The sequence below is a fragment of the Cricetulus griseus genome, chromosome 2, assembly GCF_003668045.3.
Source record: "Cricetulus griseus strain 17A/GY chromosome 2, alternate assembly CriGri-PICRH-1.0, whole genome shotgun sequence".
NCBI classification, from domain to species: Eukaryota; Metazoa; Chordata; class Mammalia; order Rodentia; family Cricetidae; genus Cricetulus; species Cricetulus griseus.
This window is the reverse complement of record NC_048595.1, coordinates 39,958,325-39,986,213: the sequence shown is the minus strand read 5'-3', so window position 1 is coordinate 39,986,213 and position 27,889 is coordinate 39,958,325. Positions and strand designations below refer to the sequence as shown.

Here is a 27,889-nt window from a genome sequence, read left to right as displayed (position 1 = left end):
CGATCTGGAGACCAGGCTGGCCTCAAACTCACAGAGATCTGCCTGCCTCTGCCTCCCAAGTGCTGGGATTAAAGGCATGCGCCACCAATGCCCGGCTAAATACAAAATTTTTCTTTCATATGGGTGAAGGAATATAGACTATAGAAGTAGAACCTCTTGAATTAAAATTAAATTTCAATTCTGTTATGAACAAAAACTCTTAGAACTTACGTTTTTTGCCTTGAAGATGGAAGTAGTAATATCTATCTCATAGAGCCCTTCTATTAACAAATAACGGGAATGAAATTTAAATGTGTAGCAAAGAATAGATGTCTGATAAATATTGAATCCAGAGTTTCTCATAATTCTAAAATTAAGTAATTCTCCATAATATTAATATATGAACTTTTAATAAGTAAAGTGGAATTGTTAAAACTGAAACAGATTTCAATTAATAAAATATTCCAGGATGTCAGCTGCAGTATCATCTTTTAAAAAATAAAGCTTATATTAATGCTCAGATCATCTTTTAATTATAAATTTCAGTTCATTTTTGAAGGAAGATATGTATTGTTTTGCTACATGTTGCTAAAAAATAGTGTATAAAATTATCCACCCCAACCCCCAAAAAGTTGTTCAGTGTTCAAGCTTGACTAGATTTTTTTTTCTTTAACTGTGGAATTTTTCAGTAAATTTATTCAGCTCAAATTCAGTTTTCCTTTTAGTTGTCAGCTTAGGACTATTTCTTTTTGTTAAAGGCCATGCGAAAACTTGCAAAATAAAGAATATTATATAATTATACAAATTAGTATTAAAAGGGAATAGAAGTGACTTCTCTCAGTAGGTAATTTTTTCTTTGCTTTTAAAAAATTTAAACATTCTGTTAATAATTTCATAAATGAATACTAAACCAATATGTCTGTTAGGAATTAACTCTATAAACAACTTTCACTGTATATCCAATTTGTTAGCATTCACCTAAGTAAATTCTTCAGGAGCTAGGCATAATGGAACACATCTGTAATCTTAGCACTTCGTAGACAGAAGCAGAAAGATTGTTATAAATTCAAGGGTACTCTAGCCCACATAGTGAGCGCCTGTTCCACATAGTGAATTCCTGGCCAGCCAGGACTATGTAGTGAGATTCTGATTATCACATTTTTTTTTTTTAATTCAGGATCGAGAGCCCATAGAGAAATACCTGATTTAAGAATAAAATTTTATTTTATCATATATCAAATGGTTTTAAAAACACAATTGGTTCTAAGGATTTTGCTTTCTGTTTGTTTCTTACTACAAAGGCCTATTGTAAACATGCGTGTATGTAGATTAAACAGAAAAGCAACAAGTATGTAGAGAAATGACCCCCTGGTTCCTCAGATTAAAACTAATTGTAAAAGAGTACAAGGTATACTGTTCTTGAGCTGTTTGTTTGAGACATCTAAAGGATGAGAATAGAAGGTTGGAAGTCAAGAGAAGATATGGTTATATTCATAGAAGGCAGAATAGTATTTAAAGCTCTAAACGAAAAATACAGACAGTACACAAAGGTTAAAAAGTTCAGTTCACTAAGAAGTGTTAATGAAAAGGATCAAATGCATGTAACATTTAGTGGTTTCAGAATATACACAAGTTTACAGAACTACCAGGAAAATTTAACATGCTTCATACCCTTCTTAATCCTCTGGTTCTTACAATTACACCCATCCCCAGCAATGTTCCCTGAGGCTTAAGTGTATGGGCTGTGTTGTAGATGTATCAATTGGTGTTGGGCACCATATTGTCAATTGTTCTGTGCACTTTGACTACTTCTAAATTTTTTAATGATCTCTGCTGCAAAAAGAAACTTTTTTTGATGGAGGGGTAAGAGACTTATCTATGCCTATAAAGATAAATATTTAGGGTACAGTTAGAAATGTTGGTCTAAGAAAATGTCAGCAGTAGTATGATTTATTTTAGGGTATATGACTGACCAGCCACAGATACTTACTAAGTTATAGTACTGAGCATAAATAAATTCCTCCTATATGGTGGGCCTTCAGTCCAAGTAGACAGCTGTTGGTTACCATCAAGATAAAAGTGCCACTATTGTACCTTTGTTGACATCTTGACATTCTGGCCATTGTTGTTGCTCTTAGTCTTTACATCTGGGTAGGACTATTGATTGTTTTTCTTCCTTTGAGCTTGCATAGCACCTCTGATCACTATGAGAGGTGGACCTCAGGGGGAGGTTTCCAGGTCAGTTTTTGTGTCTGAAGTGTGTGGATTCTTCAGCATAAGGCCTCATCTTCAAGTTCTGAAAGACAACATTCACTCTTTGCCTCTTTTGCTCTCTTGGGGGACCCACTACCCTAGCTCCCAAATAAATTGCACAGGGGCTTATTCTTACTTACAAACGCGCCCAGCCTTAGCTTGGATTATTTCTAGCCAGCTTTTCTTAACTGAAATTATCCCATCTACCTTTTGAGTCTGGTCTTTTATCTTTCTCTATTTCTGTATCTCTTTTCTTTTCTTTTTTTCTCCGTGGCTTGCTGTGTAGCTAGGTGACTAGCCCTAATGTTCTCCTCATTTCCTTGCTCCTCCATCTCCTCTTCCCAGATTTCTCCTCCTGTTTATTCTCTCTACCTGCCAGCCCCACCCATTCTTTCTCCTGCCTTGCTATTGGCCGTTCTTTTTATTAGACCAATCAGGTGTTTTAGACAAGCAAAGTAACACAGCTTCACAGAATTAAACAAATACAACATAAAAGAATGCAATACATATTTGCGTCTTTAAAACAAAAATGTCCTATAGTATAAACAAATGTAAATAATATTCCACAACAGTTTCCCATTCCCAGCACTGGGGTTTTCATTATATAATCTATGACTCTTGGAGAAAGCATTATTACTTCATTTAAAATGTATGTATTTTATATTAGCTATATTATTTACTCTTATATACTTGTCATATATAACAAAATCAAGTTGAAATAACATTTGAATTATGCTAATTTCCATGAAGTCCTCAAACATAAATAGTAACCTTAGATATATTAGTAATAATAATAACCATAATAGTAATGTTAAATATAAAACTACTAGTACACCCTTATCAGCAATTAAAATGTTTAAGTTACATTTATTTTGAATTTGAGTAGTTTATGTTAGTTTAGTTTATTGACATGCCATCTCCTATTAAAACACTTTTCAGTTAGACCTAGTTAGTTATTTGAACTTCAATAATAGTTTTTAATCTTTATCTCACTTAGAATGCTTTCTAGGTTTTCATTTGTATAACTAGGTAAGCTATGTATTTCTTTTAAAATTAGGAGTTTTTTCTATTTTATCTTGACAATGAAAATGGACAGACTTACTGTATTAGTAGGTGTACAAAGCAACCTGTTCAACCTGTGATATATAAAAATGCTGTGTCTTGAAGGACCTTAGAATTTGTTACCTGAGTATAGACACAACCAGCCTTGTGTTCTTTTAAACTAACATTCGTGCACGCACACCCATACTAAGGTGGAACCTATGAGCCTTGTACATGCTATCGAAGCACTCCCAGTGTTGGTCATCCTAGTTCCCATGTCTTAGAAATCTGAAATGTTAGCAATTTACAAATAAGTAAGCAGAAGGAAAAAATTACTTGGCTGGAATGGGCTATTGAAGGATTAATTAGCATGGTGAAGTTAGTTTTTCTCGTTTCTAGCTAGTAGTACCTGCTTTGTTGGTATTTCTAACTTGGTGTAGTTAATCCAGACTATTGTTTTTCCTATAAGGAAAAGCCAGGAGTAGAGACCTAGTAGAACTCGGTCCGTATGTCTAGTCAAAGTTATTAGCACAAATGCCCAAGTTTTGCCAAGGAATTAGATACTGCTGAAAAAATATCGAGAGCTGCTATATTTGCTATCCAAAGATTTCCACAGTGTTTGAGGGGTAAATGGCATCTAATGTTGACTAGATGTGTGCCAGATAGCTGGCTGGTACTCTTCACGCATATAAAGCAGGCTTGAGTTCTATCTTTGAAATGGGTGACAGGTTCTGTTCTTGTGATAAGCTGAAGTGACCACAAATTAGTACAGTAGCTCTCTAACATTGTGAGGCTTTTCCATTATTACAGCTTCTTTGTCAAAAAATTGAAGAGCAAACTTGAAGTGAAAGCACCTTTAAAACTGATTTGGTTCAATTCCCTGTGAATATATTGTGATTGTAGAATAAAAAGGGCCCCATTTTTCTAAGATCCTCTGAGACTCATAATCAAGATGTCCTATGTTGATTTTAAAAGTTTTTGTTCATAAATGATTATAAATGCTAGAAAAGAAAATTTTTCTTTCAAAAATTCTACACTTCTGATGTACCTTTCATGTATATAATGGTATTAAAATTTTGTCAGAGTGTTAAGATGCTGAAATTTTGCATATCTTGCCGTATCAAGATTGCCCTAAAGTAATTCATTGCCAGTAGGCATGCTTTTCTGCAAATTATTAGTTTTACTGAATTTTCTCTATGGCTTGTCATGAATATTTAGTTTTTAGAATCTGTTGCAAAGCCAGACTCCATTAACTCTGGCTGGCATCCTCCAGCCACTGTGTGTGTGGGGGGGGGTTGGGTAAGAGGGTGATGAATATTGAATTCCTTTTACCTTTGAGCATGTAATAGAGAATGGATCTTGGGCATTTGTGAATAAAATTGTGCACATTGTGCCAATTATAAATCTGCTCACAGTTACTTTGCTAGTATTAGTATTGGTTATGATGTAAACAAATATTCTAGAATTTTGGATCATCTAAATGCCAGCAAATAATTAAGTATCTTGAGCATAGCCTTTATCATTCTGTCTTTTTTTGAGTTCAAACTGAAGGAAAAATGGAATAAAAGACTATTTTATTTATTTTTTTAAATCCCCTATCAGCAGAAAGTAATTAACTGAAGATCCACAATTAGCCTCACAGCAGTCCATATTAGCCACCTCCTCCATCCCAGGTCTTTCCAGACCTTGTGCAATTCTGAGAATATTTTGCATTTGAAACAGAGGCTCATAATAACTAGCCTGAAATATATTTAAGAATGTGTTTTTTTTTTTTAAAGGTTAATGTCTACTCTCCAATAATAACTTTCTATTTTGCAAGTGGTTTAAAGACACAAAAGAATGCTTGGTTCCTCTCTAGAGAGTATAACTATGCCTTTCCCTGGATAAGCTTAGATGTAGCTGCTTGCTTTGGCTGAAAATTTCATTGTTGATTTTAAGTCTCTTGCTACAAAAGAATTAATAAAATTAGCCACATATAAGTAGAGATGATGCAAACTTAAAAGAGCCACTCATTACCACTGCTGGATAGTAAAATGTAATTGCTGACTCTGCCATAAGTGTGTGTGTGTGTGTGTGTGTGTGTGTGTGTGTGTGTGTGTGTACACACACGTGTGCGCGTGCGTGCTCAAGAGCGCACACACCCAAGGGTGTTCATGTAGAAACCTGAGGTTGACATCTGAATGTTTTCCTCAGTCACTTTACATCTTGTTTTGAGACAAGGTCTCTCACTGAACTTGGAGCTCACTATTTCAGCTAGCCTGGCCAGTGAGCCCCTGAGATTTGCTTGTCTTCCCTCTCAGCACTTCACTTTTATGTGTGGGCCAACAAGTCTATATTTTATGTGGGTGCTGAGGATCTGGGGTTTTCATGATTGCACAGCAGGCTTTTTACCCACTGAGCCAGCCCCTTTTGTTTACCTTTTTGCTTTGGTTTTCTTTAGAAGGAAATGTTTTCAGTTGTATAGCATTCTTGCATAATTCAAATGCTGCATAAAGCTAACCCTGGGAACCTATTCTGTGACTCTCTGGATGTTTTTATGCAACCTGCTTTTGTAGGTTTAAATTACATTTTGTGACACTGTTTTTGTGGTTGAATTAGAAACTTTTTTTTTTTTTTAACATTAAACCTGTGATAAGTAATTGTCACAGTTAGCGCCCTGGTACAATGCTAATTTGAAGTGACATGTCCATACTAGCCCTCAGTAACATGAAGAAGCCTAACAGGTGTGAGGGGTGTGGCTTCCCATGGGTTCTGTTGAACTTCTAACCAGAGAAAAATAGCAGAAAAAGTGAAATGAACCTTGAATAAAGCTGTCAGCAGTAATTATCTCAGCGACACTTTGTGGGGAGATAAAATAAGCACTGCTGCTTTTAGAACCTGAGCACACTGTGTCAGAGATAGAGTTCTCTCACCCATTTAACAGAAATTGGCCAATACCTTCCAGGAGATATTTATCCACAGAACATAATTAATTAAGAATTACAACATCATTATAAAGTTCAAACTACTAGAAATTTGTACATTTTAAATTTAACACGTGGTTTGTTATTCTTATTTGCAGTAAGCTTTGGTGACAACTTTTTTTTTTTCATACTTTTTATTTAGTCACCCATTGTGGTATGAAATCTCTGAGAAAGGATACTTGCACAATCAGAAAAATACTTTCAAGTTTGGTTTTCAGTTAGAGAAGTGTTCCATGTGTTGATGTGGTGTCTATGACCCAGGAAAATGTATATGATAAGCTGAGTAACCTGAGGCCATGTGAGTGCTGTTTGTTGCATTTGAATTGATTAGGAACCAGCAAAAACTGAATAAATCTTTTTCAGTTTGTTCTCTAAGCACAATTCAGTGTTATTTTAATTTATGGCATTATTTTAAAGTACAACTCACTTATGCTTTAAATAAATAAACAAAATTTCAAATGACAAATGATTTTTTTCTTTACAGATTTTCTGTCTATAGAAACTATTTTTTTTAAATAATATTTTCAACAGAAGTTGTTCCTGTCCTCAGCCCTACCACCCTGGATGTCTCTAATCTCTTCTGATCTGGAAGTTAAGTAGGGTTACTACTTGGATGAGAGAAGTTACTCCCTTTATTTCTTTCATTTTTTTTAAAGCCTTAAAACACTATTCTGAATTTCTAGTAATCAAATGAGACCTAGAGATCTAACTTTTGTTCTTTATAATTTAGCTTTATCATCTTCCACAGGTAGCTAGGATGGTTCACACTGCATGTGAAAATGACATCATTCAGGAAAAGCTAGGAATCAACGTATATTATGAGTCCACTCTGGTGCCCCCCCTTGCCTGTGGAATGCTAATGTGTCCAACCATGACATGTTCATTATTACCATTCAGTGAAAATGAGGGATGGTGTAGTAAAACAAAAAAGAGCTAGCACTGCATAAACTTTGTAAAAATCCCTACCCCAGTAAACCATTAAGCAGAAACTATTCACGTTTGGCTATATCTCCATCTCTTAGCTGAGTTCTTAGCACAATGTGGTCACTCATTTAACATAGTTAAGCAGATGAATAGTAATATTTTCATCTACTTAAAACAAGCTTAATATCTAGTGTAGGTAGGTTAGTAAATAGACAGGCATATAGGTGTGCTGGCAGACAGAGTGGTTAAACCATTTTCTTTTTTTTAAACCTCACAGCAGTTTTATGACCTACAGATTAAGAAAATAGGAGACTTGTCCAGAGTCACATAGTTATTAGCAGATACAAGACTTCAAATTCTGGCAGTATAGCTTTGAAGTCCATGTTCATAATCACTCTGCTTTAACTCCTTCCAAGGAAACTTGACATCTGCCTGCCAAAGGAATTGCCTTATGTTGACACATATTTCCGGTGACTTCCTTGTCACAGTTAAACATGATTTGGAAGACATGTACAAGATTTATGGTTAAACGCCTCATCTTGGTTTAACACTCTCTTCCCTTCTCAAACAGCAAATCCAGCATTTCATTGCATGCACCAATGTCTCTCCTGAAGGTACCCCTTCTCCAGTGACAGAATTGTGCAAGTCTGTTGCCACGAAGTTCTAGAGACTTGATTTCCTCCTGTTCTAGCTAGCTTCTTGGCCCACCCTCGTAAAATCTTGGCCTCTGACATTGCCCATGCCTCCATCTACTCAACTCCCATCTATGCTGCTAGTCTTCTACTTAGGAATTAATTGAATAAATGGTACTAATTTATGAGAGATCTGTCCAGATGTCACAGGCTAGGGTCACTACCAAATGATACCATGTACTATAGAGGGCAGGGAAGTTGTGGTTGTTTAAGAGTATTAGTGTGTGTTTTGAAGGACATTCACTTCCATTTTTTCAAATGCTTCTCACATATCAACAAACCAGATAATAAATAGCATTTGTTACCTGCTGTGTAATAAATAGACAATAAACTAGATAATAGGTAACTCTTTGTTATGTAAAGGGATACTCAGGCAAGAATAATAGAGTGGTTAAAAGCCCAGGGATAGGTAAGCACAAGAGACTGTTGTTTCAGTGTGTAAACAAACCCAAATAGAGATTATAAAAGTATTGAGTAGTAATGACTGAAAAGATGATCCAGGTTATTGTCTTGAACATCAAAACAGGGGCTTGGTGTTGCTGCTTAGAATAAGAGAAAAAGGTTAAAAAAAAAAAAGTCATCTAGTTCAGGTTGTTTCACCTTCTTTTTAAAGAAAACAGTAAACAAAAAAAAAATGGAAAGTTTGCTAGATTTGGGAATGTAACTCAGATACAGTGATCTTCCACAGAGTATTCTTTCCATGTATTAATCCACCAGTGTTTGAAACACAAAATCCTATTGCAGGCAGCTCTAATTGTGTCAATGGGGCAGGTGTGTGGGTGTGCTTGTGCATGTGTGTGTATATGCATGCCTGCTTTATAGGTTGGTTAAATGTATTTCAGCTAGATGTTCTCTGTAGACTTACTTGATCTCCTATAGTTATTGCTATTCATCTCATAGTAATTAAATGGGATGCCTGTGTTAGTTTCTGCTTTTTGGTGCTTGGAATTGAACCTATACGGCCTCACACATGCTAGACAAGGATTCTATCACTAAACCATAGTCCCAGCCCAAGGAGGCTCTGCTTTTGCCTTTTAAAACTTCTTCTTCTCCTTTCCCCCCTTTCCCACCTCCCTCCTGCCTCTCTGTCTCTTGCTCTCCCCCGCCGTGTGTGTGTGTGTGTGTGTGTGTGTGTGTGTGTGTGTGTGTGTGTGTGTGTGTGTGTGTGCTCTCCATTGTATAGTGCTTATAATAATGTTATGAAGGAGGACATAACCTTAAATAATTTAAACTTGCTTTGTTTACTTAGGAAAAGTATTTAATGAACATTGGTTAACATATTTTGAATATCTTGGTTTAGAAGAGATTAAGTAACATATTAGGGTACTTTGTGTATGTTTCAAAACACATGCTAATTAGACTAAGTGTGGTTACATAAGCTTGTATAAAACACTTAAATGGGACTAACATTGTCTCTTAGGGTTAGACTATTGAAGAAAGAAACAGTTGGGCCTTGTAACTGAAAACATGTAAGATAATTCTCTCAAGGAGTTGAGCCAAAGACAGTGTGTGTGTGTGCGTGCGTGCGCTCGCTCGCATATATGTGTGTATGTTATAAAACTAAGTGTGCTATGCTAGGCACTTTTTCAGGTATGATTTTATAGCTGTCAACAGAGATTATTCTCATTTCTCAGATGAGCAAACTGAGATTTCATGAGATCAAGCAGCTTCCCTAGGAAAATAACATTAATATCAAAGCTGGGTTATCTGTATTCTGTTTTGATGTGTAGTAAGAGTGTAGTATGTGTTGTTTGAATAACTAAATCCTAGACTGTAAGTGACCATATGGTTACTACATTCGTCAATTAGCTCAAAATGGTTAAGTAATATGGAGAATCAAGTAAAAATCTCCACACAATACAGATCTTTTTCCCCTACAAACCTTTAGATTAGAAGCCATATATTTATTAGTTATTTCTCTCTTCTGCCCTCCACCAGAGGGTGCTCAGAAGCAATGAAATGACAGAAGCAATAGTGACAGGCATTTAGAAACAAAAGGTATTTTAATTCACAACTGGATTGCTGGCCTTTCTGTAAAAGAGTAAAGTTAGAATCCTGCATTCAGCTCAAGAGGTGTCTGTGATTTAATAACAACTTACCCACTTTCTGAAGTTTAATACTTTCTCCCAGTAACACTGGAGAGTCTGCCCCTGGGTGGAGTCAGGCTGATCTGCTACTAGGACTGCTGTTCTTTGTGTGTAATTGAATGCTCATAGCAAGTAGTCTGATATTCTGAAATGATTCAGAACTTCTAACGTACTCAACTGAATCAGTAAATAGCAAAGTCCCAAAATATTGTGGTGTCATATTTACTAATAAGAGTGCCATTTGGAAATTTTGTTAATTCTATTATTAATGTCCCTATGGCATAAATATGGTTTTGGGAACTTAAATCAAACAGATTTTAATTGGCAAAATTTAAGTCATTTTGTATTGGTCAACCTGTTTTGATAATCAGAAACTAAAAAATATGTTGTGACAGTATGGGGAATCCTAAAAGTACCCAGTTGTAATATTTAAAAAGAAACATCCAGAGGAGTTGGCTTATTTTTTTTAATGACATTTTTTAAAAAAAGTTTAAATATTATTTTGCAACTAGCTGGTAGAAAAGTCTATGTTAGGCTCCAACAAAACATGTTTATTACAAGGTGAGACTCGGGAAGAAAATGTAGCTGACTCTTCCCTGTAAATGAGAGGCTTAGCTGGACTTTCTTGAGGAAGGGAATGGCCTTTCATTTTGGAGTCTTGTGACATCTAGAACTACCAGCAGATATTTGGGAGTGAGCATACTGATAGCTTCTCTCTGAAAAGTGTCATTTTGGGTGTTGGAATGGGGCCAAGGATGCTTGGCAGGGAAAAATAAGGCTTCTTCACTTGCTTTAGATAAGGCTTCAGTGTCTGTGATCAGCACATGATTAATTCTAAGGATTTCTCAATGCTAATAACTACTTATGGATCTAAAGTGAAGCCTTTTAGCAGCCATTCTTGTTTCTTCCAACTCTGATTCCTCGGTTGGTATTAACATAGGAGATTATGCTCATAGCAAACATATCAAGACTTGTTACTATTGCTGTTTATTTCATTAAGTCTTACCAACTCGCTGGATCAATTGAGGACTGTAACACAGCAAAACCTGGTAACAGTTTTTAAAGCTATTTTCACAGGGGTTTTGTAGATAATTGATCTTGACATGCACATGTCTTTTAATATTACATTGGTTCCAGAAAATTATTAGTGATTTCCTTTTTAACAGTGTGCTTTCTTATGAGGTGACTAAACTGTTATTTAACCCTGCTATGAGAATGTGGCAATGGGCTAGCCCAGACAAGTGGGTATGCACTTGGTAACTAGCATTCTTAATAAGCTTGCTTCAACCTGCTGCAAATTAAAGCTCTGTGATTTTTCTAGCACACAAGTGACTTAAAAGAAAAAAAAAAAGGCCTTGGTTTGTGAATAAAAATAAATAAGCTTTTTGATTTACACTCTGGTTGGCAGTAAATGAAATTTCAGATTTCTGTCTTAAGTTTGGCTTTATACTGCTTCAGTGATTTGTCTGGCTGAACAATGCACTCAAAAATTTGTTTTGCTTTGTTTTGTTGTTGGGTTTTTTTGTTGTTGTTTTTGTTTTTTGAGACAAAGTTTCTCTGTATAGTCCTAGAAATCCTGGAACTTGCTTTGTAGAGCAGGTTGGCCTTGAACGCAGAGCTCTGCCTCTGTCTCCCAAGTGCTGGGATTAAAGGCGTGTGCCACCACTGCCAGGCTGCACTCAAAAATTTTAAGGGTGACCAGTTAATCATCTTTAACACTTCTTGTATTTAAATGCCCTTTGGAAGCCAGTCCAGTTCCACTTGAATAAATTGCTCTGTCTCTTGAAACTTTGTGATCTGTGCAAATATAATCCTAAATTTGCAGAGTTGTGTCTGTCAAACGAAGAAGCCCTTGCTATAAAGTACCAGATAAATGAAGATCAATAGGTGTGGTTGTTTTAATTAAGCTAAAGAAAAATGTTATTGTCAATCAGATCACAAGACAAGCTATAGTTGGCTGAGTTTATAATTCTTTACTGGCTATGGATAAAAATGCCCTATGCTAATTTTATCTTCCCCATGAAATTACCTGTGTGGTCCTGAGCAAGATTCTTCATTTTGTAAGGCTTGGCAGTCCCATATTTAGAATGGGGGTTATGGTTAGTAACACACACCATCTCTAATCCCAGCTATTGGGAGGCTGAATTAGGAAAGCCTCAATTTTGGAGACAGCCTGGGCTATACAGGGAAACCCAATCTTAAAAACAAAACAAAACAGTAAAAAGGTATTATTTTTAATTCCTTAATACCTTTCCAGCCTGATTCTTTGCCAGAATATAAGTAAGACAAATGGCCTCTGGCCCAGTTCCTGGCAAAGTCCAGCTCCCCTATTAGTTTTTATGCGTGAAGCTCCACTATGCTTTTGGCCTACTGATTTCCCAACAAAATGGGACATTAAGGTCTGCTTAAGAGCATTTTAGGGCTTCTCTGTCTTGAAGTTCTAAGTGCTTGCTGAGAACCAAATAGGTTAATAAGAACAACTGTAGTCTTCATCCAGTTTTTATAATAGTTACTTTTGTGGCTGCAAGCAAATAGTTGGCAAAAGCAACTTAAATAGGATATATTGTGACTCATAGTTAACAGAGTATTTATGACAACAAAAATGAGAAAGGTGGTCACAGTCCTCAGGAAGCAAAAAGATAAGTGTTGGTTATCTAAGTGCGTTCTTTCTATTCGCCTGGAACCACAGCCCATAGAATTGTGTTACCCACATTCACCGTGGCGCCTCCCAGCTGAGCTGCCAATTTAGACATAGACTCATATACATGGCCAAAAGTTTAGTTCTTAGATGACTCCAGGGCCTACAAAGTTGACCATTAGACTGCATTTTTAGAAAATGTATTTATTATTTATAAAATTCTAAATATTACCGTAATTCAATATTTAGTTCCAAAAATACATCTCTGCCAGGTGTTGGTGGTGGCAGCACATACTTTTAAACCTAGTGCTTGGGAGGAAAAGGCCAGCCTGATTTACAGAGTGAGTTTCAGGACAGCCAGGACTACACAGAGAAACCCCGTCTCAAGAAAACATAAAATAAAACATTAATCTCAGTGATAAATACCCATTGATACAACTAAAGGTCTTAAGAGTCTGTGATCATTATCTTTGAAGGAGAACAAACAGTTATGTAATATAGAAAAAATGCCATTTTACAAGTAAAATCATAGTTATTTGAAAGTACTGAAAAGTCACAAAAGCACTGTTTTGGTTCAGATTTTGGAATATTCTTGACATTCCTCCTACATAGTTATGAAAACATAGTGTTTCTTCATAAACATACTGATAGGAAATATTCAGACACTAGAAACGATAATACCATGTCCCGAGAATTGGAGTTATGTTGAATTAAGATAAACAAACCACTAACCTGTTTACAGAGAAGTTTCAAGACAGGATAGCAGTCAGGCTGTGTTCTAATTGGTTACCGCTTAGTGTCCTTATTCAGGTCTACATTAAGACTAAACAAAAAGTGCAGTGGAAACTGTCACTTAGAAGGGAAGGAGGGAGTTTAAAGTTGCAGGCAAAGTGAATGCTGAATAAGGAGCTGTGATTATTGAAGAGATTTTCATATTAAAGAGGAACTTTGCTCTCTTCCCTGCGACATTAGGAAAGGTGCTGTGACAGTAAGTTCCATCTTAGGAAAATTAATATATATTAACCCAAAAAAGTCCATACTTAAACATCTTCTGTTGTCTTGGCAATTAACCAAAATTTTGAATCCTTATGTTTTCCTTGAATTACTGAACAGAGAAAATTCAGTTGGTGAGTTTTTTGTTTTGTTTTGTTTTTTAATGTTCAACTTTTCAGATGATGCCATTTTTATGTTTCAGTCATTGTTTATGGACTGGTAGAGTCAGGTGTAAGCTTTCCTAATACAGCCCTTTGTTCTTAAAATTGTGGTCTTATTTTCAAACTATGCGCAATGTAAGATAGTCCTTTAGTTTATTTTTAAGGGGTGTTTGAAGCAACTTAAATAGATTAACCTTTTTATTGATAGTGAATATTTATTGGTAGTTTGAAAAACCTCCATAATAGAAATGATGATAATATGTAATATCAGCTTACAGATGCTCCCTTAGTCCACTGTTACATTTCATGAAAAAATTTTACTCAAATTTCTTATGCACGTTAATATGTAAGCACCATTATTGCTAGGCATATTTCTAAGATAGCCTCTTCACACTAGGTTGAAATTCAGCACTTTTTGAGTCAATACATCATAATACTTTCCTTCTATATCTTATCCTAATCCACAAGTACTCACTTTCAAAAATAATGTAGTGTCTGTTGAACATCTATTGTGAGCTAGGCATTTTCTTTAGCCTGTTAGCTCAAGCTTTTCTTTTAGGGGGAAAATGCTATGCAATATTATGCCTATATATTATTAGGACAACTTTGCTTCCTTCAGTCATTAGTTTCATTTGTCCTGTCAATGTTTATTAACTGTCTTCCCAAAACAATTTTTATTAGTTCAGATTAGGAACAAGCTTGCTTCACATGTCAATCGCTTCTCCCTTTACCTCCTCTCTCCCCCAACCCCCCACCAGGTCCCCACCCACCCTCCATGGGGGCTCCCTAAAGTCCACATCATCCTGGGCCAGCCCTGGACCCTCCCCCATGTGTCTGGGCCTTGAGAGCATCACTTCATGTGGGATGGGCTCTCACAGTCCCTTCTTACACCAGGGAAAAATACTGATCCACTACCAAGGGGTCCTAAAACTTTTAAACTTTCTTTAAAAGCTTGTTTACTAATACTTTCAACTCTAGAGATTGTGAAGCTAGATATCTGTGAGCAAGCATGAAATTGACATTACTATCTTTTTCTTTATTAGCCATTTCTCTAAGCACTTGAAACATCATTGACTGGGGTTACTGCAGGATAATCTGGCCCCACAAGCAGTGTATTATAGTACAAAATAAAATATTTGAACAATCAGCCTGTAGTAGAAGTCTTTGTGAGCACTTACGATAAAGCAGCTTCTCATCCTCTGATAGATACTTCACTGAAAACCTGGATTTATGTTTGGGTTGGTTTTGATACTCAGGTATATTTTATTCACCTAGTATAAGGATTCCCTAACAATTTTCTTAGTGGTAAAGTTAGGAGAATTGCCAAACAGACTGGTTTTCTGCCTGTAGAATTCTTAAACTTAAAGCTTAGAAGGAATTTGTCCTTTCTACCTTTGAATTACAAATATGATCTCTGTCTCATTGGTTATATAGTTATGTCTAGTGTTTATTTTTAGTGTAATTTCAGGTTCAATCAGATGGTATCCATTATCATATGGATTTATATGATATTTATATGTTATAAGAATTATCATATGAAAGCTCTATTGAATATTTTTTCTTCCCAGGAATTACCTTCTTACAAATTATTATTTGTTGTAGAATATTACTTTAACTATGTAAACATGCATTACATTTTTTATGTTTTAGAATATTTGACTAGGTTAAGATGTGTTACATTTGTTTATGCTGCATTTGTTTAATGGTAACAGGAAAGATGTGTTCCTGTTTCACCTTGCCTGCCTAAAGCACCTTATTGGTCTAATAAAAAACTAAACAGCCATTAGCCAGGCAGTAGAGGAATCAGCAGGGCTAGTGGGCAGAGAGAATATGTAGTAGTAGGAGAAATCTAAGAAGAAAGAGAACCAGAAGCCAGGCAGCCACTAGCCAGTCAGCCAGCCAGCTAGTCATGGAGGAAACAGGAAAGTAAGATACATAGAATGAAAGGGCTTTTTAAAGCCCCAATGCAAAAATGCAGAAACTGATTAAAACAAGAGCCAAGATAAAGCCAAGTATTCATAACTAAAACAAGTTTACATGTCATGATTTGGGAGCTCATTGGTGGCCCCAAAGAGCCTGCTACAGTAATACCCATGTAATATGTTTAAGTATGAAAGGTCATCTTGGCTAAAGAATATAAATAAGAGTATTATTTTTGGAGAAACTGTATACCATGATATCCTTTTAAAAACAGCACTACGGTACCTTTACAGTAAGTTTTGTTTTTGAAGGATTTTAGTTATATTCTGAGTTTTGCTTAGATACTTTTCTCTCTGTGATAAGTTGATGTATGCACATTAATGAGAATGCAGAAATAAATAAGTCCTACTTCTGACTAACCTCTTAGAACTAAAGGATTATCTTTCAGGAATTCTCTGTATAAGATTTTTGTCTAGGAAAACGTGGAAGATAGGATAAATACTTTATTTTGATGTTGAATCATGTTAATTTCTGACACAAATAGTCAATATGTCATATCTCTCTGAATTATTAGATTCAAAATGCCAATTGTTTTATCCATTTGGCAAACATGGACAAAATAAGGATTAAACTAAGTACCTGAAGGCTCTTGAAGTGCAAAAGATCCTGCCCATATGTCTAAGGGCAAATAAGACACATACAAAAATAGATATAAGCACTAAAAGACAGTATTTGAAAATACTGTGAAATCAAAGGACAGTGGAAGCACAGAGAAAGCTGTTTTCCCCATCTATCTATCTTAGTACTTTTACTCCAGCTTAAACACCGATACAAAGACTCATCATTTTAGATTCCAATACAGTTATGCTATGGAATGGGAGTTCATTTTGCTTGCTTAGTTAACCAGTGAGATATGGGCATAAAATTATACCCATGCCAACTTTCCCACCTCTATCTGTGCTAGTTGCTTTTGTGCATCTGTCTTCTCCGTTGATATTCATGTTCCCTTAAGATAGACACTGCATTTTATACCTAATCAGAAAATATCTCTCTCATTTATCTAGGCAGCATTTACTAAACAATATGGAATTGAATAATGAAATAACAGTATCCTTGAGTTAAGTCGATTTTGGTTTTGTTGTTTTAAGTTTCACTGTTTCCAGACCTGCCTTAAGGTCATTGTGTAGCCGATGGTGACCTTACACTAATAGTCCTCTGGTCCACCTTCCATGTCTGGGATTACAGGTGCACACTGAGTTTATGTGATGCTGGGGGTCCAACCCAGGCCTTGTTCACACTAGGCAAATACTCTAACAAGTGAGTTGCATTTCTAAACCCTTTGGGTTGATCTTTTATTTGGGAACCTTTATAAGTCTTTTCATATGTATTAATGGGAAGCCCAAGCTTCCCTTAAACTCCTCTGCCTCCCAAGTACTGGGATTTAAGGTGTGTGTCATCACGCCTGGCCAAACACCTAACTTTTATCAGCACATCCCCTGTATGTCAGCACACATCACGTGTGATTGTGCATACTTAGGTATTTATGTAGAGTCTGTATTTTCCATTCCAATATTTGTCTTAAAATAATTAGCCTATTTAAACATGTATGAATTCTAGTTTTGTCTCTCCCACTATTGTCTGCTGCCTATGAATTTATTAATTTGTAGATATTTGGATGTCTTCACTTTAAGTCACATTAATTCACACCTCCCCAATGTTACTAAAGTATATTTTCAGTGTGCCAAAGATACCATATTTTATTTCTACTAATCAAAGAAACTTTGATTTATGTCATTACATTAGATACTCGTGTGCCTTTTGCCTTTTAATTTGCTTGAGGCACATATACCTTCTTTTGGTTAATAGTTTTGTTGATTTGAGTGATGGATTAATCAAGCCTGCTGAGCACATACTCTTCCACTAAGCTCCACCTTCACCCTTGAGCATTGTTATGTTTGGTTTTTAAGAATTATGTGTGCATATATAGCACAAGAAGCCTGAAGAGGGCATTGCCCCCCTTACTCCCCCTGAACTTGAGTTACAATGAGTGCCACCATGTTTTAATTCTTCTACATAGTTAAAATGACTTGAAATACAAATACTCTATAGATATAGGAGTTAACTAAAATAACATGAGAATAAAATACCATTACAGAATAAATGATATGTAGCATGCACTATAATGGTATAAAAATGTTATTGATAATTGTCATAAACTATTGGCATATAAATTTACTTTTTTAAACATACTTCTTTGAAGTTAACACTTTCTCTTGTATTTTCTTCATACTAATTCTGAAACGGATGTAAATCTTTAATTGTATTGTCTTAGAATCTATGTCCTCAAGAAGTTAATTAATACTTATGAAACCCAAACTTCAGTCATATTTCTTTATGTTTGCCCGATTTTAATTTAAACCTCAGAAACTTATTTTATTTACTAGTAGACATACTCTAAGCTTTACTAGCCATAGATATATGTTACTTAATTGTTTTTTGCTAAGCTAGACAGATTCCTTGGATAGTGTGTTAGATTACAAAGGCAATAAGGACTGTAAACAGTGTAAACCAAGTAAGTTCTTTCCATGCATTTTAAGTTTATAAGGTCTTATTTTCTTATTATCCTTAAAATTGTGTGTTAGGACTGATGTATAAATAACATGTAACTATGGTAAAATAAAAAAACATCATTGCGTTTGCCATATATCCTCACTACCCTGGAAACTAGGAAACTGGGGTTTTATTCTGTGAATGGGTACAGTAGCAGTAACCTACACTGAGGGGAAGTATGCATAATTTGGTTTTATGTCCAATTTCTGGTTTCCCACATCTGTTTTCTAATGAAACTTAGACTTGACTGCCACAGTATCTTTTTTTTTTTTTTTTTTTTTTTTAATTTGGAGACAGAGTCTATGAAGTGTCCTGTCTTGGAGCTTACTATGTAAGCCAGACTGGCCTTGAACACACAGAGATGCCTCTGCCTCCCAGCTGCTGGAATTAAAGGTGTGTGCCACCATACCTGGCTTACCACAATATCTTATGCGAGGAAACGTTTCCTAATTTCAAAGCCTTCCTGGTAATGTAATACCCAGGCTAATAGAGTAAGCTTTCTACTCTAGCTTCAAAAGTTATAGAAAAAAATTAGAAATGTAAAGTCCTTTTTTAAAGATGGCTGCATTTTGTTTAAAATGACAATTCTACTTTCTGCAGATGTGTCTTGCGGAATCAGGGCTCTCTTATCCCTGCCATCGGCTTACTGTGGGCAGAAGAACTTCACCTATACAGACCCGCGAGCAGTCAGAGGAGGTAAGCCTACTTGCAGCCTTTCACTGCACTGAAACCACTTATCCTCCACTTGTCTGCCCACTTCCTATTCTTTTTTTTCTCCTGTAGCAATTAATTGGTGAAGGTAACATACAGTGAATGATGTTTGCATATAAAGTTACTTTGTTAAACATTCTTCTTTGAAGTTACCCCTTTCCCTTGTATTTTCTTCAAACTAATTCTGAAACTTGTAAATTTTAAGTGTACTTTGAAGGCAGAAACTCTCCATGCAAGATGATTATTACTGAAGTGTTTCTGGTTCTGTTAGTTTCACATTTCAACATACAGAATTCAGGCAGATTCTTGTTTAGATGATTATTACACAGAACTGTCAGATTAACAAAGGGATTTTTTAAACCTGCATAATTGAATGCATTTATTGGGATTGAACCTCAAGATTCTGTAACTTACAGGTTGACCATATTATACTTACACCAAGATACTCAAAAATCGCAGGTGATAAATCACTAATTCATTGATAGCAGAACACACAGACCCTGTAGAGCAATTCCAAGAAGCAGATAAGATGGAATACCCTTGTTTTACTTTGTACTTCTTTGTCTGTTTGGGCCATAGCTATTAAAAGGCATTGTCTTAATTCTGTACTATAGTTATAGATAACATTTCTGTGCCTATCTCTCATGTTGGCTAAAAGCATAGGAAAGAAAGCATGAGTATTATGATTTAATGTTTTAAGATGTTCAGTAGCCTATTACATACTGTGAAGCCATTATGATTTTAAAAGGATATAACAAATATACACACCCAATATTGGAATGCTAAATGTGTAAGGCAGACTTCTTAACAAAGTCAAGGAGAAACAAAGTGCAATATAGCAGTGTTAGGGACAGCTTAACAGTCAGATTATCCAGACCTAAAGTCCTTGAGGAGCAACAAATTTGAAAGCTTTGATTTTTTTTACATCATTTTTATTTTATGTTTATGGGTGTTTTGTCTACATGCATGGCTGTGCATGGCTGTGGAGGCCAGAAGGAGTTTCTGGTCCACTGGGACTGGAATTACAGGAGGTTGTAAGCTTCCATGCAACTGCTGAGAATCAAACCCGTTTCCCCTGGAAGAAAAGCTAGTGTCTGAGCCATCTCTCATCTCTCCAGCTCTTGGGAGGCACTGAATTTGTTCTACATTTTAAATCAAATTGAACTAATAGAACCAAAGAAACTCTACAGTGGTTCCTTCATGGCAGTAGTTCTCAACCTCTGGGTTGCAACCCCTTGTGAGAGTGTCAAACCACCTTTTCGCAGGGATCGCCTAATACCGTCTACATATCAGATAATTACATTACGATTCATAACAGTAGCAAAATTACAGTGATGAAGTAGCAACAAAAATAATTTTGTGTTTGTGGGTCACTACAACATGAGGAATTCTATTAAAGGGTCACATCATTTGGAAGGTTGAGAACCACTGTTTTAGGGAAAAAGGCAAAAGCTGTTACTTGTAATGAAAACAAAACAAACCAACAAATATATAGACTTTATGCTGTGGTTTCTAAGATCTACAATGAGAATGAATGTTCTTTTCACAAAACCCATGAAAGGCATAATAGAAATTCATTCATTTTGGCTAATGTGTGTGCTTCAGACCACCAAAGTTATGGCTGCAATAATATCATATGATAAATGGCTTAGTTAAGTTGGAAATGACATTAAGTTTATGTATAGCTATTTAGGAAAAAAGCAGAAATATATATGTTTTATACTACTTGAGGTTTTAAGCATTCACTGGGGATCCTGGAACATGTCATTACGGATTAGGGTAGGACTGTTGTCCTTTGAACATGTGTATCCAAACAGATTGTCTAGTCTACAAGAAATAATTCAATTTCTAGAAATGTAGATTCTACTGAGATTAAATAATAAAGAAAAGGAAATTCTGAACAGACCTTGTAATGAACAAATAGTACCTATCTCTTTTAAGCCTTTAAGACTATTAAAGAAGAAAGAATACTCCAAACTTATGGTTTAGTCTAACTCTATTATTATTATTATTATTATTATTATTATTATTATTATTATTATCATTATCATTAGTAAAAACCCAGAAAAGGACAAGTCAATAAAATTATTGGCCAATGCTTTTAATACATGTAGATGCAAAAATCCTAGAACACCCAAATTCATCAGCACATTAGGAGGGTTGTCAACCATTGTTGAGTAGAATTTATTCCTGAGATGACACCATCAGATTAATAACTGTGATACACCTCATTAAAAGAATAAAAGGTAAATGTCCTATAATTATTTCAGCAGACATTCATGTATAGAAGAAAGTGAGCTCAGCAAGAACATGCAGCCAACATCATACTAGTGGTTAAATATTAGCAAAATTTTCATTTATGCTTAAGACTCATATTACCGCTTCTAGAGCTAGAATATTAGCCAGAGCAATTAAAGAAAAGAAATAAAGAATAAAAGTTGTCCAAATAGGAAAGACATAAATTGTCTGACTTTCCCAAAGATATATGAAAAAATCTAAAGATCTGTCTCATCCTCCTCCCCCAAGAGGAAACAACAAAAATGTGAGAACAAATCAATTCAGTAAAGCTGCAACTTCTAAAATCAACATACATGATGAACTACTCCAAACAGAAGTCATGAAAATGATCTCATTTACAGCAGCTATACATTTATATAATGTATAAGTCTTAAGAATAAAGGAATTGTACATCTAAAAAAATCTGTACATCTAAAACTGTAGTGATATTTTGTTTGTAATCTAACAAATAAAGCTTGCCTATTTTGAGAGAATTCTAAAACAGATTCTATTAAAAGTCCAGGATGGCCTACAACTTGAGATACACATGCACACACACACACACACACACACACTTACTTTATAAAACCACAGAAGTCCCCAAATAGCCAAATAATCTTGCACAAAGAGAATAAAGCTGAGTAAATCATATATGATTACAAAATATATAATAATGCTACTATATTAAACAGTGCCTTGGAATGCTCACGTCTTTCATCTAATTACTTGAAAAAACAAAGCAGAAAGATCATGACTTCAATGGTAGTCACACCTTCATAGTAAGTTCATAGCCAGCTTAGGCTGCATGAGATCCTATCTCAACATCCCTGTCACTAAAAAATAAATTCAAATCAAACAGCCATATCCTGGCATTACAACAGACATATGCTATCTGGATATAATCAAGCACCTAGAAATGGTCTCATGAGTTTACAGTATTCCATTGATTTCCAGTAAAGATCACAAAATCACACAATGGGAAAATGACTATTATCTTCTAAATGAAGAATGGAATTACACATTTGCCTCAAGCCATATATAGGAATCAATCAGTAAAGGATGAAAAGCTTTAACATATTACACTTATCATTCCAGCACTTTGAAGCTAGAGGTAGGAAGATTTCAAATTTGAGACTTACCCTGGGAGAGAGAGAGAGAGAGAGAGAGGGAGGGAGGGAGGGAGGGAGGGAGGGAGTGTGTGTGTGTGTGTGTGTGTGTGTGTGTGTGTGTGTGTGTGTGTGGTGTGCACACACGCCTTTAATCCCAGCACTAGGGAGGCAGAGGCAGGCAGATCTCTGTGAGTTCGAGACCAGCCTGGTCTACAAGAGCTAGTTCCAGGACAGCCTCCAAAGCCACAGAGAAACCCTATCTCGAAAAACCAAAAAAAAAAAAAAAAAAAAGAATTCTCTCAAAATAAACAATCTAAAACATCAACAAGAAGCCCAGAAAACTGTTAGGAAAAATAATGGGGAGATCTTCCCAAATTGGTTTGGGCAATATTTTGAATTAGACCTGAATAGCACATAAGATGGTGATTTTTGCATAAAATTAAAAAGCTTCTGCACCTGTCATAAAGTTTCTGCCATTCCTCAGTAGGCCCAAGCACTTGACACGCAGGTTTTTGGAGAATGTTCTGCTCTAGTAGTACTACCAAGTACTACTGAAAATGTAGAGAAAGGGAGTTTTGCACACTGTTGATAGGACTATAAATTGATACAGTGATTACGGAAAATAGTGAGGAGTGTTTTGAAAAAAGTAAACTGCCATGTGGTCTAGCAATCAAACTTCTAGGAATTTTTGCAGAACAGATGAAATCTGTGTATCATGGATATATATTCACAGTGACCAAGACAGGGAATGACATAAGCATCTGTCAAATGAATGTCTGAAGAAAATGTGTGTGTGTGTTTGTAAAATACAAGCTAGAATACTCTTTGGCCTTAAATGGGGGAAATATTTTCATTTTCCACACAAATATACATTTACTGAAAGAAATGAGTCATAAATAAATGCTCTGTAATCCTATTTGCATATTATAACAGGAAAACTCAAACTCACTATAGTACCATGGTGTCTTCCAGAGGCTGGATAGGTTGGGGATTGATGACATTTTGGTTAAGGTGTATAATGTTCAGTTAGGAGAGATATAAGTAGTGAATTCATGAGTACAGTTTGTCTTAGTTATTCTATAAGATAATACATATCAGAACATAAAAAGCTGTCATAGTGGCATATTTGTATAATTTCAACAAGAGGACCGGGAGTTCAGGGTTGTCGTTAGTTACATATTGAGGCCAGCCTTGGCTATATGAGACTATCTATTACAAAAAAAGTTCACCATTTTATACTCTGTAAATATTTACAGTTATTATTTGTCAAGAGTTGTTTACTGTGCAAGGGATGTAAAAAGAGAGTTCTCCAAAGAATGAAAACAAATGTCTAATAAGAACATTAAAAATGCTCAGCATCTCTTAACAGTTAGGGAAATGCAGCTCAGAATTATATCTGGATTCTACAGATACCCCACACTCACTGGTATTACAGCAAGCAGAAAAGATTTAAAAAGAAGAAAATGCTAAGTATTGGCAAGTGTGTGGATGATTTGGAGTCTTTTTAAACTGTTGATGAAGGTATTAAATGTTACTATAACCATAGAAAAGAGTAAGGTATACTTTCTCAAAAGATTAAAAATTGACATTTTCATATCCCTTCCCAGCAGTTCTATTAATGGCTATATACCCAAAAGAGTCAACAACAGTGCCTCAGATTTTGTGCCTTCATATTCACTGCAGTGTAACTCAGAATAGATAAAATATAGAAAGAACTTAAGTACTTGTTGACAGGTAAAGTGCAGAATGTCTGTACAAAGAAATGTCAGAAAGGCCGGAAAGTGACATATCCTCCAACATAGTTGAACATTATGCTATGAAACAAGCTAGTCACAAAAAGACACAGTGACTACATGAGTCACTTAAAAAGAAGAGAGTGGGGTGATGGTTGCCAGTGGCTGAGGGAGGGAGGAATGCACAGTTCCTGTTCAGTGAGTATAGAACTTCAGTTTCATGAGTTGAGAAGACTTACTGAATGGTGGTAATGATTCTGTAATGTTTAGAATATGCTTAAAAGCACCATATGGCACATACAACATGTTATAATCATAAATTTTATGTTTTGTGTATTTAAGCATTGGATAAATACTGTAGGAAAGTATTATTTGGAATTTATGAACGATTATCTAGCAATCATCATGGGTATATACACTGAAAATGCACAAGCAATGAGGTAACAGTGATGTTCTAGAGATGTAGTGATTGTTCTTAGCAGTGTTTACTCATTAACTTAATGCAATTCAACCTAGGAGCCAACAAAATGTAAAAAGCAAAAAATAACTGCCCTGATGTGAAGAATGAGAGAGTTTATAGATTAAATTTATGGTAAAAATCCCTAAATGGGGAAAGAAATAGTAAGATCCTGAAGTAGAAATTGCTAGTGAGAGGGAACAGATTTAATAAAATACTTTAGAATGAACAATTGATGTTGCTGGTAAGGATCTGTGGGAGAGATTCATTAGAATGGTGTGTCATTACTTAGTATTTATTCATGTCAATTTGGTTACACACTTACTGTAGTCCATCTGCAACTCGGTTTGATAGGAATATGGCAGTGAAAATTGTTTTACTCTTGAGGATGGATTTTCTAGTTTTAAAACTTGGTAAAAAGCATCTAAGATGACAGGCAGGAAGGAGGTTGAAGTACATTACATGGCACCACAACTAAACATGCTATCCATTCAGTTCTGTCCTAATCATCTTGCTTTCAATGCTCACCTCAGAGTCATTATATATAAAACTAAGCCATGCTCTCCAGTGACCCAACTTCTTACACACACTAATTCCCATCATTGCCCAAAGTGAACATAACACCTGTTCTAGCAGGCCTGGGTCTCTATTCATCATCGCTATTAGTCTTTTCTCTCAGCCTAAAATAAACAAAATCAGTAACAAAACCTCCAGATGGCTCAACAGGTAAAGGTGCTTGCTGCCAAGACTGACAGCCTGAGTCCTATCCCTGGGACCCACACAATGAACTAGTGAACCAACTCGCACAAGTTGTCTTGTGACCTCTCTATGTGCACTGTGGCACACATGTCACACACACACACACACACACACACACACGCACACACACACACACCAATAAACCTCTCTATGTGCACTGTGGCACACATGTCACACACACACACACACACACACACACACACACACACACACACACACACACACAATAAACCTCTCTATGTGCACTGTGGCACACATGTCACACACACACACACAACACACACACACACCACGCACGCACGCACGCACGCACGCACGCACGCACACACACACACACACACACACACACGCACGCACGCACACACACCAAATTTAATAAACCCTGCATACCTATACCGGACTCCTCCTAAATGAAATGTTTTTCTTTCTCTGTAAAAGAATAGAACAGTATAACCTTATCTTCTGTTGACTTCATTTATCATTGGCTGCTTCTTACTGTGTGACTAAAATTGAATCCAACTTTTAAAGTTAGCTTATATTAATAATTTTTGTAAGATACTATGCCGTGTTGTCGTGTCTTTGAATTTTCACAGAAGTTTAGGGATTTTTATTAGTTACATTTTACAATTACAGTATGAATTACACTTACACAAAGTCTGTTGTCCTAATTCTTCTAATTTTAAATTCTAGCTTCTTTGGTTGGTGGGTTTTTTTTTTTTTCTTTCCATAGTTAGATTTTTAAGGTAATTGTAACTTTTAAAAGTTAACCTTTAAAAATACGTGTATACAGATGATTATAGATCTGGCTCCTCATACAAAAATCACAAAAACAAATGATAACAAAAATTCCTTGAAACAGATGGAGAGGCCACCATTACAGAAAACCAACAAATCAAAATACAGAGAACAAGTGGCCCTGTGGAGCACAGCCCTAACTGATCCATCTACAGAAGGACTCCTGCACCTCAGGGATCATAGTGGAAGACAGGTGGCAAGATTCTAAGAGTCAGAGGAATTGAGAGTTTGCTGTGAGATTTTTTTTTTTTCTCCTTGAAATGTCAGAAAAGTGACACCAGTGAATTCTCACCAACATGGCTGCCTAAACACAACCGGAACAAGGATGACACCAATTACATGCTAACATGGAAAGGGACAATCTCATGGGGCCTCAACTCTAGACAAGAAACTGCAGGCAACTCAGGGATGCTGAGAGTGGGAGAAATAGCCTTCCCAGGGAGGAGCACACCGATTGGTTGTCAAATATATACAAGTAACATTACATGGATTGATCAGGTTTCATTGATGTATTTAGGAATTTATATATCTATATATATAATAACAAAGAAATAGAGGCCAGGTGTGGGGGGAGGGAGAGAGAGAGAGCTAAGCCAGGAAGGAGGTGCATGGAAAAGGTTAGAGGAAGGAAAGGAAATGGGAAAAATAATGTAATTATATTTTAATTTAATAATTTTTGAAAAATTTTTCATACAATATATTCTGATTAGTTCTGCTCCCCTAGTTCCTGCTAGATCCTTCCTGCCTACTAAACTCCACACTCTTTCTTTAAAATTAAACAAGCAAGGAAACCAAAAAACCCAACAAAATAAAAACAAGAAACACACACAAACCCACATCCCTACAGGCACAAACTCACAAAAATGGAAGACAAAATATATAAACAAAGAACAATAATTCCAAAGATGCCCCAACAAAGCAATGAGACAAAAATTCTACAAAAATACTATTGAATTTCTTTTGTTACCCTGAAGTATGGCTAATATACTCAGTGGAGCTTTTTTGGAGAAGAGTGATTTTTTTTTTTTTCTTTGCAAGTGGGTTTCAGTTGCAGATAGCTTCTTAGTTGGAGTGAGAGTGTATGTCCACTTTCCCCTCACAATGCTGTGAACCTTTCTGGCTTGAACAGCTTCAGGCAACGTTCATGCTGCCTTAGTCTCTGTGAATTTGTTTGTGCATAAGTCCTTTTGCATTTGGAGGACAGTTTACTTTGGAGTCATCTATTACCTCTGGCTCTTACACTCTTTCCATGTCCTCTCCAGAATTGATTCCTCAGCACAAAGGGGAGGCTTTGATGAAGACATCCATCCCATTCATCACAGTGTTCCAGGGTCTCTCATTCTCACTATATTGTCCATTTGTCCATCTCTGTTTTAGTTTCCAACTACTGCAAGACAGGGCTTCTCTGATGATGGCTGAGTGAAGCACTAAACTATAGGTCTAGCAGAATGGTTTTAGGAGTCATTTTATTGCTATGTTCCTTTAGCAGAACAGTAGTATTTGATTTGGCCTATTTGGTCTAAGGTTCTTGGTCAGTCATGGCTTCCATCTCATGGAATGGGCCTTAAATCTACTTTCTGCTATACTTGAAACTGATAATCCAGTTTGCCTTTCTGAATTCCATATTTTTAGATACCTAATTACTTGCTTGAGATTTTGTTTCCATGTATTGTGCCGCTCTTCTCAGTACCATTGTTCCCAGCTTCTGCAGCAGTGAAATCTGTATTTGAGGTCTACATTAAGTATATGCACTGTATGGAGCTTTGCTGTTGAAATCACATATAGGT

The 27,889-nt window shown here is 35.9% G+C and overlaps 1 protein-coding gene across 1 annotated transcript in view; it reads left to right on the top strand.

The window, feature by feature from the left end:
• Window positions 1–27,889, top strand: part of Faf1 (Fas associated factor 1) — a 305,459-nt gene that overhangs the window by 163,260 nt on the left and 114,310 nt on the right. The window contains exon 9 of the mRNA XM_027402460.1: window positions 18,862–18,957. Within this exon, the coding sequence (XP_027258261.1) occupies window positions 18,862–18,957 (96 nt within the window). The remainder of the gene's footprint in view (window positions 1–18,861; window positions 18,958–27,889) is intronic.